Source organism: Mustela lutreola, chromosome X (assembly GCF_030435805.1).
Source record: "Mustela lutreola isolate mMusLut2 chromosome X, mMusLut2.pri, whole genome shotgun sequence".
NCBI classification, from domain to species: domain Eukaryota; kingdom Metazoa; phylum Chordata; class Mammalia; order Carnivora; family Mustelidae; genus Mustela; species Mustela lutreola.
In genome coordinates, this window is record NC_081308.1 from 42940342 (window position 1) to 42953058 (window position 12717).

The following is a 12717-nucleotide window of genomic DNA, read 5'->3' on the forward strand; positions in this document are numbered from 1 at the left end:
AACCTAACCTGACTTAATGAGGGACAATTTTCAGTTCTGGCTTATCCCACTTATTGTGAACGATTTCCACACCTTTACTTGAATAAATATTAAGGTTTATTATTATTATTATTATTTTAAAACGGGGCTGCCTCAGACCTCGCTGAGAGTGTTAAGAAATACACAGCTTTCTAAGATCCGAAATATTCAGAATTCTGGAAACATGCCTGGGTTTAACCATGGCCTCAGCCATTTTTACAGCTAAGGAAACTGAGTCATGTGCTTCCCCAAAACCAGATCCCCGAGGTTCTGAATTGAGGCAGCACAGAAAGCATTCCTATTCCGAAAGCGCAAAAGGTCCCGCCATTACCGCACATGGTACCCCGAACTGCCAAGCCTCAAAGGCTGGCGCCCCCCGAGGTGGGGCGCCCTGGGGGTTACGCACCCAGCGGGGAGTATCCTTGGCAGGCGGGGCAAAGGGGCTTCCGGGGCGGCAGCCACCTGGCCCGGCCCCCTCCGGCCCCGCCCGCTTCTGCTCTGCGAGGTGATTCACTCCCTCCTTCGCCCCGAGGGCCCCCTTCCCAGCCAGACGGCGGGCAAGACGGCAGGGTGTGCAGCGTCCCGAAATCCGCCAGAAAGCGAGTAGATACTCCGCGCCCCTAGGGACTCCGGCCCACCCCATGGCGGATTCCGAGCGCCTCTCGGCCCCCGGCTGCTGGGCCGCCTGCACCAACTTTTCGCGCACCCGAAAGGGAATTCTCCTGTTTGCTGAGATTGTGAGCGTCCCGGGACAGGAGGGTGGGCAAAGGCAGGGCGGAGTGGCTGGACCATGAGGAGCCCGGAGGCCCCGGGTGAGGCAGGCGCGGGTCTGGAGGCGCTCGGCAGTGGGGCGCGGGAGTGTGGGTTGGTGGTGGAGGCCCGAATCCAGGGGCTCGGGGCAAACCAGTGGGGACTGGAGAAGGTGGTCAGGAGCTGCTGGGCTACGGGGTGCCGCAAAGGGACCATAGCGCCTATGGGGGGGCCTTGTGGAGGGAGACCGTGTGGACACATTGGTGGGCTCCTCGGAGGGATCCCAGGGGGCTAGGAGGCCGGCGGGGGGGGGCCTCTCGTGGCAGGGCGTGGCGCGGCCTGGGCACTGGCGGGCGGGCTGGCTGCGCGCCCAGAGGCGGGGCCTGTTGGGGTGGGGCCCTGAGCCCTGGTCCTACGGTGTAGGGCGGTCCGCCCTTTACGAGTTCTTCCTTGCCCTTCTGTGGTCCGGAGGATGTCCTTAGCTCTTCGGGCCGCTCGGGGAGCCTGGGTTTCCCACCCTTGGCTTCCTGAAAGTGGGAGCCACTTTGATTCACTTGTAAAAGGGGTGCGACGCCTTTAACAGAGTCCTGCCCCTCCGTTGTCACTCTCACCGCTTCCCAAAGGGGTTGCCGAGGGAACCGCAGGTCCCGCCTCTGTTAAGGCCCTGAAGCTGGCGCCAGCAGTGCTCACCAAACACCTGGCAGCACCACTCCCTGCAGCCCGCCCCTATGCTGTAAGGGAAAAGGCGGGGGACCGAGGCACCCAGCTCTATCCCTTCCTAGGTGCCCCCGCCCCCGGGGCAAGTCACTTAACCTCTTAGTGCCTCAGTTTTCTCATCTATAAAATAAGGTTACTAATAATAGTACCCAGCTTATGGGGTTGTCATGATGATTAAGTAAATTCCTACTTGTACAGCCTCTAGAACAACTTTTGGGACAGTGAGCACAAAGTAAACGTTTAGCTGTTAGTATTTGTCATCTTTCCAGCCCTGGTAGGCATCGTCGGAGTTTGAGACCTCCAATTTAAGCCAAATCCCCTCAGCCCTGGATGCTGATTGGAGTTGGGGGAGGGGGTTGTCCCCTTTCCCCTGTCATCCTTCCAGATATTGTGCCTGGTGATTCTGATCTGCTTCAGTGCCTCCACGCCAGGATACTCCTCCCTGTCGGTGGTCGAGATGATCCTTGCTGCTATCTTCTTTGTCATCTACATGTGCGACCTGCATACGAAGATACAGATCATCAACTGGCCTTGGAGTGTGAGAAAGGGGCAGGACTAGGGAGGAGCCCCGGGGCAGTTGGGATGGTCCTGGGACCGAAGATGCTGACTTCCCCTCTTCTCCCCATGCCTCACAGGACTTCTTCCGAACCCTCATAGCGGCCATCCTCTACCTGATCACCTCCATTGTTGTCCTTGTTGAGGGAGGAAACCACTCCAAAATCATCGCAGGGGTAAAAGCCACAGAGGCAGCTCCAAGGCAAAGATAGGGGTTAGAGAATCCAGGGCCCAGTTCTGCTTCTGCTTTTGGGAGAAAGTATATGGCCCTTAGCAGGTCACACTTGTCCTCAGAGCCTGCAGGAAGGTCTGGACCATGCTCTGGTTGTCCTCCGGAGATCATCATTTTCCACGAAAGGCCATGCCTTGTCCAACACAGGGACCTCTGTGGAAAGCACAAAGAGGTGGCCCCTTTGTCAACACACGAGACTACTATCCACTAGAACTTTGTCTTGAATGTGCCATGTGCATGGTGCCACTGACGTGTGGGGCCACTGTGTGGTTACCCTGTGTTGGGAGGTTCTAGGAGGAGGGAGGATGGGGTTGGTTCCCATCTCCTGGCTTGTCCCTGGGGCTCTCTGGCTTCCTGATCTGGGGTTTTAGTCACCATCCCTGCATGGGAGCAGTCATTGGAGGTGGTAGATACAAGGAAGCAAGAGGCTGAGTAGGCTGACGGACCTAATACCACCTCCCTTGTGCCCATCCCCACCCTCAGGTACTGGGCCTACTTGCCACAAGCCTCTTTGGCTATGATGCCTACATCACCTTCCCCTTGCGGCAGCAAAGACATACAGCAGCTCCTACTGGTAAGTGTGTGTGTTAGTGGGGGGAGTGTTGCTGGGGGTTTGAGTAGGAAAGGGGGTCTCCCACGGGCATAAATACTGATGATACTGATGGCTTTAGCCCATGAGTACGGTAAGCTTCAGTATTCCTTGTCTGGAAATGGGCATAGGATCCTGCCAATGCTTTCCTCTCTTTTCCTCACTTGCAGACCCTGCAGATGGCCCGGTGTAGGTGAACTCCCTTCATTTCTCTCTGAAGCCTGCAAATAACACTTCCTTCGAGTAACTCCTCCCTGCCCCGACAACACTCCCAGCCAACTCCCAGCCTCTTACTGAAGTACAAGTGCCTTTATTGGGAGAATCTGTCTTCCTAGCTGCCAGTCCCTCCTGGGTGTGGCCACCTTTATGGGTGTGCCTCTCTGTCTCCCTTCTGCAGCACCCAGGAGGAGACACTTGTTCTGCCTGGACTATGCACCCACTGAAGCCACAAAATGAGGGTGGGGGGGGCCCAGATTTCAGATTCTAGGCCCTAGGTTGTGACCCACACCAAATAAGCTCCTCTATGTGGGGGGTGGTTCTGTGGGGGATAAATAAACAGATTGTTACAACATATGATAATGAATAAATTAATCCTTTGGTCAAATGTGGATAAATTTCAAGCATCAGGAAGGGGAAAATTGGGGAGGGGACAGCTGGAGCGAGGAGGTAAAGAAGCCAGGCCTGTTTTACAGCAAATATTAAATTACTTCATTAACACAAACAGATGAAGGAGGAAGGGGATTTATGGCTTGGGCTGGGAGATGGGATCATCTCCACTGACGGGAGAACAGAACCCTCCAGGACTACACTGCCTTCAAGCCACGATGCAGTTCTTGTCTCTGGCCTGGCGAGGCATCCCTGGGCGAGAGCTCCTGGGGAGCTGTGGAGATGGGGATTTGGGGGTTCCAGTTGCATTGTCCTTAGCAGGGCCAGGCCTGCAAAGATGCGGGGGCAGGGGGATGCGTTCCCCTAGGAAGAAGCCGTCCTCCTCTGAGGACTCAGAGCTGGGGCTAGAAGGTGAGCTGGAGCAAGATCCTGAGTCTGACCCTGATCCCAAATCACACTGGTGGTGGTGATGTCTGCCTGAGTGGCGGCCGTGATGATGATGATGGTGGTGGTGGCGACGGCGGCGGCGATGGGTGGGGCCTCTGGGTGGGGGACTACGAGGCCTGCGACGTTGTGCTGGGGGTGCACTCAGGGTCCGCCGAGGACCTCCTTCAGACACCAGAGGATCACGGAAGCTGACGCGAGGGGTGCTCTGGCGACCAAAGGCACCATCTTCTGGGCTCGGATCAGGCTGGCTGGGGAGTCCTGGGGGCGGCTCTGGGGGGCTGCGGAGCCCCAGCTCTGGCATAGAGTGGCGGTGGGGGGCCCCTCTCAGAAAGTGGGTGGGCTCCTCAGGGCCTGCAACTAGAAAGAGAGGGAGCAACTCCCTGTTATGTGGCCCCTGAGGGGAGGCGGGTAGAAGGGACTTCTCTCCACCTTACCCCGTCAGGACTGGGAAAGTGGGAGCAGCAGTTGGAGGGCGGCAGGGAGGTGGGGGGAGTTTGGGAAATGTGAAGCTTGGAGCAGACTCTGGGTGGAGGGAATAGAAGCGTGGCTTCTGACGTAAGGGGGGGTGACATTGACTAAAGTCGACCAAGTTAGCCATAGAATGGGGGGTGGGGCCTGGGCACGGAGGGAGGAAGGTGAGGGGTTTGGATGAAAGGAGGAAGAACTTGGGTTCAAGAGGGAACAAGTTGAGGCTAGGGGACGGGCCTTGTAACAGAGGGGCGGAGCCAGGGTTCACAAGGGGTAGTGTGGGCTGGAGACTAGTCCTAGCACGGTTTGGGGATGCAGCCTGGACGGAGGTGGGGGCGAGGCCAGGGATGCTGCCTGAGAAGGGTCTGGGCAGCCAAGGGGAGGTGTCCGGCTTGAGGTGGGGGCGGGGACTCGGAGAGGCTAGGCGTGCCTCCAGGGTTAGCTCACCGGGCTCTGGCTCCGTGCTGGTCCCTTTGCTCGTGGTCTCGGACGCCTCCGCAGTGGAGAAAGAGGCTGTGGATGCTGCGAGAGGTGTGGAGACCGTGCCCGCGCTCCAGCTCCGGCGGCCCGTCCCGGAAGGTGTGGGCTCAGACCCCAGGCTGCAGGCTCTCGAGCAGAAGATCAGGCCACGGCGTGGCAGGAAGGGGCGGCCCAGGAGAGCTCGCCCGCAGCGACTACAGCAGAAGCAGCGGTCTGAGGCATGCCAGTGCTGGCCCTCATAAGCCATCTGACCCTGGTCCAGGCCTGCGGGGATGGAAGAGGGGGAAAACTGAGGCAGAGCCAGCAGGCATAGCCCTTGCCTGTCCTGAATGGGGCCCATCTTGGGAAGAGGCAGGGAATCTGAGGCAGGGCACCCCAAGACACCCTCCCTCCCAACTCTCCAGAATGGGGCTCTTTTCTGGAGGAAGAAGGGAAACTGAGGTTTGGGCTTCACTCTAAGTTTCTTCATTCTTTCTCTCTGTGAACCCAGCTGATGTCTCCTCTTCTCCTTCTCTTTCTTTCCCAGGGTGCCCCCTCCCAGACTGGGGGTGGGCATTGGACTCTTGAGATGTGGGTCAGGTGGATGGAGTGTAAAAGGTGGACCTGAAGGAAAGTTGAGGGGCAGGGCTTAGAAGGTAGGGCGGGGCCTTGGTGGGAAAGGAGTGGGTCTTAGAGGGCAGAGTGCGGCTCAGGAGGTAGGACTGACTGTACCTAGCTGATGGAGGAGTTTTTTTTTTTTTTTTTTTTTTTTTTTAAAGATTTTATTTATTTATTTGACAGAGAGAGATCACAAGTAGGCAGAGAGGCAGACAGAGAGAGGAGGAAGCAGGCTCCCCACTGAGCAGAGAGCCCGATGCGGGACTCGATCCCAGGACCCTGAGATCATGACCTGAGCCGAAGGCAGCGGCTCAATCCACTGAGCCACCCAGGCGCCCCTGATGGAGGAGTTTTAGAGACTATGGAGAGTCTAGGAGAGTTGGGCCTCCGCCTAGGGAGTAAGAGGGTGACCACAGGGGGCTAGGGGAGCTGGGAATTAGGGGGAACCCTGGAAGTGGGCATAGATAGGCAGTTGTGCCTAGGGTCACACAGGTAGGGTTTCATAAGTCCAGCATGATGGGGGATGCTGGTGAGGGACTTGCAGTAAAGGGTGGAGGGCTATATGCGGGCACTAGACCGCAAGTATGGACTATAACGGAGGATCCTGGTGGGGTGGTGCTACGGCCAGGCTTTCCATGTGTTGCCCCGTCCCTTTTCCTATTCACCCACCAATGTGCTCCCCACAGCCATCACAGTACTCAGCGTGGCGGGCCTCGTAGCAGGCGCAGCAGTGGGGGCGGCTCTGACGCATGACGTAGCGCTGCCCTCCCAGCGATGCTTCGCACTCGAAGCAGCAGAAGTGCCCCATGTGCCAGTGCCGGCCCTCGGCCTCGGTGCACTCAGGGGAGAAGATGATCTGAGGGGGGAAGGAAGGGGGGAGAGGGACACGGGCCACCTTGGCCATCAGAAGGGCTTTCCCCTGGCCCCGCTCACCCTCCACTCCCACCCCGGGGTGGACAGGCATGAACCTCGTCACAGGCTTGGCAACGTGGGCGCAGGCGCTCTGCGTGGTGGCGGCCGCAGTAGACTTTGCCGGCATGGTAGAAGTAGATGAGGTCCACCAGCAGCTCGCGGCACGTGGAGCACACGAAACACTGTGGGTGCCAGCAGGCACCCAGGCCTGCTCGGCTGGCAAACACAGCGATGTCGCCACCTCCGATCTGCTTCCCGCACTGCCAGATGACAGAGAGACGCTGCCACTGACAGTCAAACCAGATGGGGGTCTGCCGAGGCCTGTCACACTTGGGCCTGCCCCTGGCCAACTTCTGTGATCCTAACCCACAGAGACTGGCCCTTCTAATTGTGGGTGGCCTTAAAGGCAAGTCTTGTCCTTAGGGAGCTGGGGAAATCAAAGAGACAGGCCAGGGGGCACCTAGGTGGCTCAATTGGTTAAGCATCTGGCTTCAAATCAGGTCATGATCTCAGGTGGGCCGGGGATGGAGTTCCATACTGGGCTCCCTACCCAGCGGGGAACCCGATTATCTCTCTCTCTAGTCGTCACTCTCTCAAATAAATAAAATCTTAAAGAGAGAGAGAGAGAGAGAGAGTTAGGCCAGGCCCAGTGGGGGAACCTTAGCAACAAACCTCACCTTAGAACCTCAAAGGAGGATCTAGGGTCAGGCTCCATCTGCCAGGAGGGGCCTTGAAGACAAATTCTACCTGCCACTGGGCCCTATAGACAGGCCAGACCACTGTGGCTCAGTTCTTAAGGACATGTCTTAAACACAAGAGGACCAGAGAGACAGCCCACACCTCACATCCACTGTGAAGAGGGAGCTAATAGAGAAGGTCCACTAGGGCCTCCTTAGAGACAGACCACAGTCAACCTTGAGCTGAGAGGGAACAAGCCCTGTCCATCAGGGGGCCCTGCAGACAGATCTTGCTGGCCAGGGAGGCCTTAAGGCATGGTCCCTGCCTAATGGTGGGATGTGAGGAAAGGACCCCATCCACCAGAGGGGACATGAGAGACAGACCCCTAGGACTGAAGCTGCAGGCTTCATCTCTTCCCAGGGCCTGGAGCAAAGGCACTGCTCTCACCCACTGGGGCCCAGCCTGGCTCACCTCCTCACAGATGGCCCCAGTGATGGTCACGGGGAAGATGCGCACGGTGCCACGGCCCAGGTTCTCCCGCTTCCGCTGCTGGCTGAAGGCTCTGAGCTCTTTCTTCTCCTCCTCCTCCAGTGCAGTGCAGTACTGTGCCTGGGGTGGGAGGGTCTTCCAGGCTCCTCCCACCATGCTTCCCCCCCCTTCCAGAATTTATCCACACTCAGTTCACCTGTAGGCTTTGGTCCAGCTGGGTGCTTCCTGCCCGACATCTCCACCCTTTACCTCCTCTCCCAGGGCTCAGCTGTGGTTTGGCCAAGGAATGGCCCACCTGTCCCTGCCTGTGTACACCTTTCACATTGGATGGGCTTCCCTTTCCTCCCCTGACCCTGTGTGTTTCTTTCCAGCTGCTTAGCATTTGCCCTGGTTGCGCCCTGCCCCCTCACTACCTGGCATGGCCTTCCTGTCTTCTCACTCCTCACCTCACTGTCGTGTGGGGGCAGCTGGTGCAGCAGCTGCTTGATCCTGTATTTTTCCCCAGGACTGTTGACGTAGGGAACCTTATCCTCTGGGAGGCAGCTGAAAAATTGGTATACCTGGGAGGATGTGGGGGACGGGAGAGAACAATTGAGACTAGCGGTGAGCTAGGATGCAGCGGGATGGTGGGCCCCTACTTCTCCCTACTTCTTGGAATCACATCCAAACTCATGGTTATAAACTTTATAAATTAAAGTCATCGGAAGGGACTGTCTACTGACACTCTCCACCTTTCCTTCCTACAGATCATTTCCATCACCTCCCACACATGCCATGAGTTCCTTCAGGCCTTGACCCCACGTTTCTCTCCAGCTGCTATCCCCCATTTTTTCTTTTACAGCAGAGTTCCTCAAAAGAGCTGTGGGCACTCACCCCCTCCACTTCCTCTCCCATTGTCTCCAGACCCAACTCCAGTCAGGCTTCCCTGCCCCTTCCGTCCCTGCTGCTCCTCAAAGCTGTTCCTGTCCCAGTCATTGACGATGTCCACACCTTCAGAATCCTTTTTCGGGTCTCAGTCCTCATCCAGCCAGACCCATAAGTAGCACTGAACACAGCTTATCACTCCCTTTTCCTGGAAATGCTTTGTTCCCTTGGCTTCCAGAACACTGTCCTCAGTTTCCTCCTACCTTATTGGCTATTCCTTCTCTGTCCCCTTTTTGGTTCTTCTTCAAGTAACCGACCCCCAAATGTGGGAGGAGCTTCAGGCTCATCCATGGTTCCTTTGCCTCTCTCTACATTCGCTCCCTGGGGAATCACATCCAAACTCATGGTTATAAATACCACTTCATGGCTCATGCTTCACAAATCCATACCTCCAGCCCTGTGATACCTCCCTTGAGTGCCAGGCCACATGGCCACTCACATCTCTGATGGGCATCTCAGAACTCCAGATGGCCAAAACCGAACTTATGCTCTGCCTTGGCCTGTCCCCTGTCAGTTAATCCATCCCTCCTTGAGGTCATCTTTGACTCCTCTCTCTCACACACCCACAAGCAAATCCTCTTAGTTCTGCTTTCAAAATGTATCCAGAATCTGACCACCACTCACTACTTCCACTGCCAACATGGTTATTAGTCATGGTCCCCCTGCCTCGACCCTCATACCTATAGCCTATTTTCCTCACAGTAGCCAGAGGGGGAGCCTGTTTAATCTGAAAGCAAACCACATCCCTTCTCCGGTCACAACCCTCTTGTGGCTTCTTCTTCATTCAGAATAGAGGTCAAAGTCTTCCCCATGTCTCCCTCCCCACCTCTGTCCTCACTTCCACTCCCTCTCCCAGTCACTCACTCTGCTCTAGCCACAATGGTAATGGTCTCCTCACCGTTCCCCACACGGCCGAGCACACTCCTGCCTCAGGGCCTTTGCTTGGCTATTCCTCTTGCCTGGATAGCTCTAACCATGGATATATGCATGGCACTTCTTTACCTCCTTCAGGAAGCCCAAACATCATATTTTCATAGAGGCTGACCCGGGCACCCTATTTACAATTCTAAGATTTCTCTCCTTCACTTCTTCCCTGCCTTTTTTTTTTTTTAATTCCATAGCCCTTAAAACTATCTGACATATTTTTCCAGGTGTGTTTACTGGCTGGTGCTCACTTTAAGACTCTAAGCTCCATGTGGGCAGACATATTTTGTGTATGTCTTATCCACTGCTGTGGCCCCAGTGCCCAGAACAAAGTGTGACATGCAGTAGGTGCTCAATAACTATTTGTTGAGCGAATCCATTAATGGAAATGTGGAGAACAAAGCGCTGGCATGAGACCTGAGTCAAGGGGTAGAATAGGAGTGAGGTGAACAGGCCCCGACCAACCTGCTCAGTGATCATTCAGTATTCGCCAAGAATTGTGGGGGAATGATCACTGTGAGATTGCAGGGGGGTCAGAAGGATTCACATGGTCTCATGTTGTCCCAGAAATAGGATTCTACCTGAGTGTGTGTATGTGTGTGCTGTGTGTGCGTGTGCGTGTAAGCATCTACTGGAGAAGAAGAGTGGGTGGCGGCCTCTGGTCACCTGCTCTGGCTTGAGACCAGGGGGCACCCAGGCATACTCCTCCGAGGCACAGCCTGAGTCATCATCGGAGATGGAGTGGCGCTGGAAGTCTGAGATTAGCCGACACATGATGCGCTCCAGGTCCACAGGCACCGTGTGCACCGCGTGCTCCTCCCTCGGGCATTTGCAGTGCTGACAGATCTTTCTGAGGGGACGGGGATGGAGGTCAGTGATTAAGGGGTGGCTCCCTTGGACCCCTGAGCAGCCCATGAAGGTCCAACTAAGGGGCTGGGACAGACAGATCAGCACCACCCAAGGACTTCTGGGCCTGGGGGAGGGGCTGCCGTGGGTGAGACCCGAGAGGAGGGCAAGGCTGGGAGCTGGAGGCAGGGCTGTAGGGTCTGCAGGCCCGCCTATGACTTTTATCTCTGGGACTCAGGTCAGACTTTCCTGGCAGTGGGCCTGAATAGGGGCGGGGCTCTGAGTCTGAGATTGGAGCTTTAAATTCAGGGGGGTTTCTCCTCGGGACTGGCTTTGGAGGTTGTGGGGGAACTTTCCCTAGAGGCGGGCTCTGGCCTGTGCTGAGGCTCTGAACTTGTGGGCGGGTGGAGGCTCCGAGCCTGTAGATGTGCCAGCTGTGGACTCTGGGGTATTTTGAGATGTTTGGGGTACAGGGCTCCAGGGGGAGGACAGGACACTGGGTCCACGAGAGGAATTTTGAGCCTGAGAGGCGCTGGATGTCAGTAGACGATGCTCAGCGCCTTGGGACTGAGGATTTCCCTAGGGATGGGACTCTGGCGTGTGATAACCATCTGAGGGCGGGGCTATGGAGCGGGTGGAGCTTTCCAGGGAACAGGACAATTGGGAACGAGTCAGGGGGCGGGGCCCTGAAGCTGAGCGTGAGGCTCCACCCCAGCTGAGTTGCTCTGAGGGACCCGGCTCAAGCCTAGGGGTGTGGCCGAAGCTTCTAGGGGTTTCCCCTGACGGCGGGGCCCTGACAAAGGGCGAGGCGCTTCATGGTCACCTACCTCCATCCATGCAGTAGGAAGCCGGGGCACTGCTCCCTGCAGGAGTTGCAGGGCTGGCCGCGGTCTGGGTCCTCCGCCTCTGGAGGCTGAAGTGAATGGGGACAGACGCGGGACCCAGCGAGGCGCGGGGGCGGGGAGAGAGAAGTCAACGCCCGCCTCTCCACTCCCGCGACCGCACGCTGAGGCCTGTCCCACCAGGGCAGCGCTGGGCAGGCTGGGACAGCGCCCGCAGCGCGGGGGAGGAGGGCACGACTGAGGTAAAGGCGGAGCAGCTGAGACCACCTCCCCGTAAACCCCCTTTTCAGGGAATTCCCTTCCCCCTCACCCAGCCTTGGATACCTCCCAACTGCCTCTGACTTCTTCAGACCTCACATACCTCTCCCGAACTCGGAATACTCTCCCCACCTGAGCACAGAGTCCCTAATCTGGGTGTCTTCTCTCAGGCCTCACCTTGGCCCCTTCTCTGCCCAGGAGGCCAGCAGGACTCCGGTTCCACAGGGTAGGAGTCTGCGGCCCCATCCTTACTCGGGATCTCTACAATAAACCTTCCCCTCTTTTCTGAATCTCAACAGCTCTCCCCTAAATCCTGGCTTCCCCCTTTCATACCCAAGGAACTGGAGACCCTCCTTCAGGATCTCAGGAGGCCTCTGATCCATTGAATAACCCCCACCCCAAGAAGCCTTGGTCTTCACCCTTCACATCCTAGGGCTATTCACTCCTCTGGACCACCAAACCCAGACCCCACCTAAAGACCCCCTCCAAAAGAAAAGCAACACTGCTATCTAGGAAGTCAGAAAGCTCCTGGCTCAAGTAGAAGCCTGGAAGCCCTCTTCCCCCACATCCTAATCCCTGGACCCTTAATATTCAGGCACCCCAGCAGTGTGACCTCACCCCTAAGATCGCCTTCTGTCAAAGTACAGGGGAAGTCCCTTTCCTCAGAAATTCAGGAGGTCCTCGTTCAGTCCAGGACCCCAGGATCCAGTCTGTTGGCCCTCAGAATCCCTTCCCAGAATTCACACGAGAAGGGAGCCCACCAGGTCCCTGGGGTGCTGATAGAAGTATGCAGAGAGGTGAGTAGGGAACAGGTGCCATCAGACCTGCGCCTTCCTCAATCCGCACACTTCCAGCAGCCCCAGCCCGTCCGTTCTGGGAATCTGGGGTTGGGGATTCCCAGACCCTCGATGGAGCGCCTCCTCGTTATCCCAATTCCCTGCTCCCGGGCCTCAGTTTATCCCTGACTCCCACCGCTGCCCCAAGTCTCGCTCACCGCGCGCCCGGAGCGGCGCCTCCGGGACCCACGCGCGAACATGGCGCGCCCGGGCAGGGTCAAGCCGGGCAGGGTCAGGCCGATGGAATCCTCACAGCCGTCAGGCCACCGCGCGTCCGGCCTGGGAGCTCTGTTCCGTAAATCTGACACCGGCGTGGGAGGAGCGCGCCCCGCACGGTCCGCCCCTGGCCCTGTGCTCACTCCTGGGCCAAGGCGCCCCCTGCCTAGAGGTGAGGGGCAGGCAGCCTAGGAGCGCCTTATGGGAGAGCTCCCCAGCCTTCTTGCCCTGGACCCAAGCCAGGCCTCAGAAGGCATGGCCCACAGGGCCTCCCACGGAATAGTCTAGGGCTTGAGGGCTCTGCAGCGGAGGAGGGGGGACTTGGAAGTGGTG

General features: G+C 57.3%; 2 protein-coding genes across 3 annotated transcripts; one reads left to right on the forward strand and one right to left on the reverse strand.

Annotated features, from left to right (window-relative positions):
- The first annotated feature begins 506 nt into the window (after window positions 1-506).
- PLP2 (proteolipid protein 2) lies at window positions 507-3434 on the forward strand. Its single transcript, XM_059157526.1, has 5 exons — window positions 507-755; window positions 1871-2023; window positions 2121-2216; window positions 2756-2846; window positions 3032-3434. The coding sequence occupies exons 1-5, from the start codon at window positions 660-662 to the stop codon at window positions 3052-3054; spliced, it is 459 nt and encodes a 152-aa protein (XP_059013509.1). The 5' UTR covers window positions 507-659; the 3' UTR covers window positions 3055-3434.
- On the reverse strand, window positions 3435-12473 carry PRICKLE3 (prickle planar cell polarity protein 3). 2 transcript variants are annotated; one of them, XM_059157524.1, is made up of 9 exons: window positions 12327-12473; window positions 11060-11145; window positions 10053-10236; window positions 7985-8098; window positions 7521-7658; window positions 6428-6631; window positions 6129-6315; window positions 4830-5126; window positions 3435-4271 (listed from the first exon to the last, which is right to left on the reverse strand). In XM_059157524.1, the coding sequence occupies exons 1-9, from the start codon at window positions 12366-12368 to the stop codon at window positions 3676-3678; spliced, it is 1848 nt and encodes a 615-aa protein (XP_059013507.1). In that variant the 5' UTR covers window positions 12369-12473; the 3' UTR covers window positions 3435-3675. The 2 variants fall into 2 exon arrangements, with proteins under 2 accessions (XP_059013507.1, XP_059013508.1); XM_059157525.1 differs by lacking the exon at window positions 3435-4271 and adding an exon at window positions 5317-5465 and having other exon boundaries at window positions 4861-5126; window positions 12327-12462.
- Between the last annotated feature and the right edge of the window lie 244 nt (window positions 12474-12717).

Excerpts from the sequence above, each read along its gene's own strand:
- PLP2 (XM_059157526.1), top strand. The coding sequence starts at position 660 with ATGGCGGATTCCGAGCGCCTCTCGGCCCCCGGCTGCTGGGCCGCCTGC. Across the intron at positions 2,024-2,120 it reads TCATCAACTGGCCTTGGAGT|GACTTCTTCCGAACCCTCAT; the intron begins GTGAGAAAGGGG and ends CATGCCTCACAG. Across the intron at positions 2,217-2,755 it reads ACTCCAAAATCATCGCAGGG|GTACTGGGCCTACTTGCCAC; the intron begins GTAAAAGCCACA and ends CCCCACCCTCAG.
- PRICKLE3 (XM_059157524.1), bottom strand. The coding sequence starts at position 12,368 with ATGTTCGCGCGTGGGTCCCGGAGGCGCCGCTCCGGGCGCGCG. Across the intron at positions 10,237-11,059 it reads TTCCTACTGCATGGATGGAG|AAAGATCTGTCAGCACTGCA; the intron begins GTAGGTGACCAT and ends CCGTCCCCTCAG. Across the intron at positions 6,316-6,427 it reads GTTGCCAAGCCTGTGACGAG|ATCATCTTCTCCCCTGAGTG; the intron begins GTTCATGCCTGT and ends TTCCCCCCTCAG.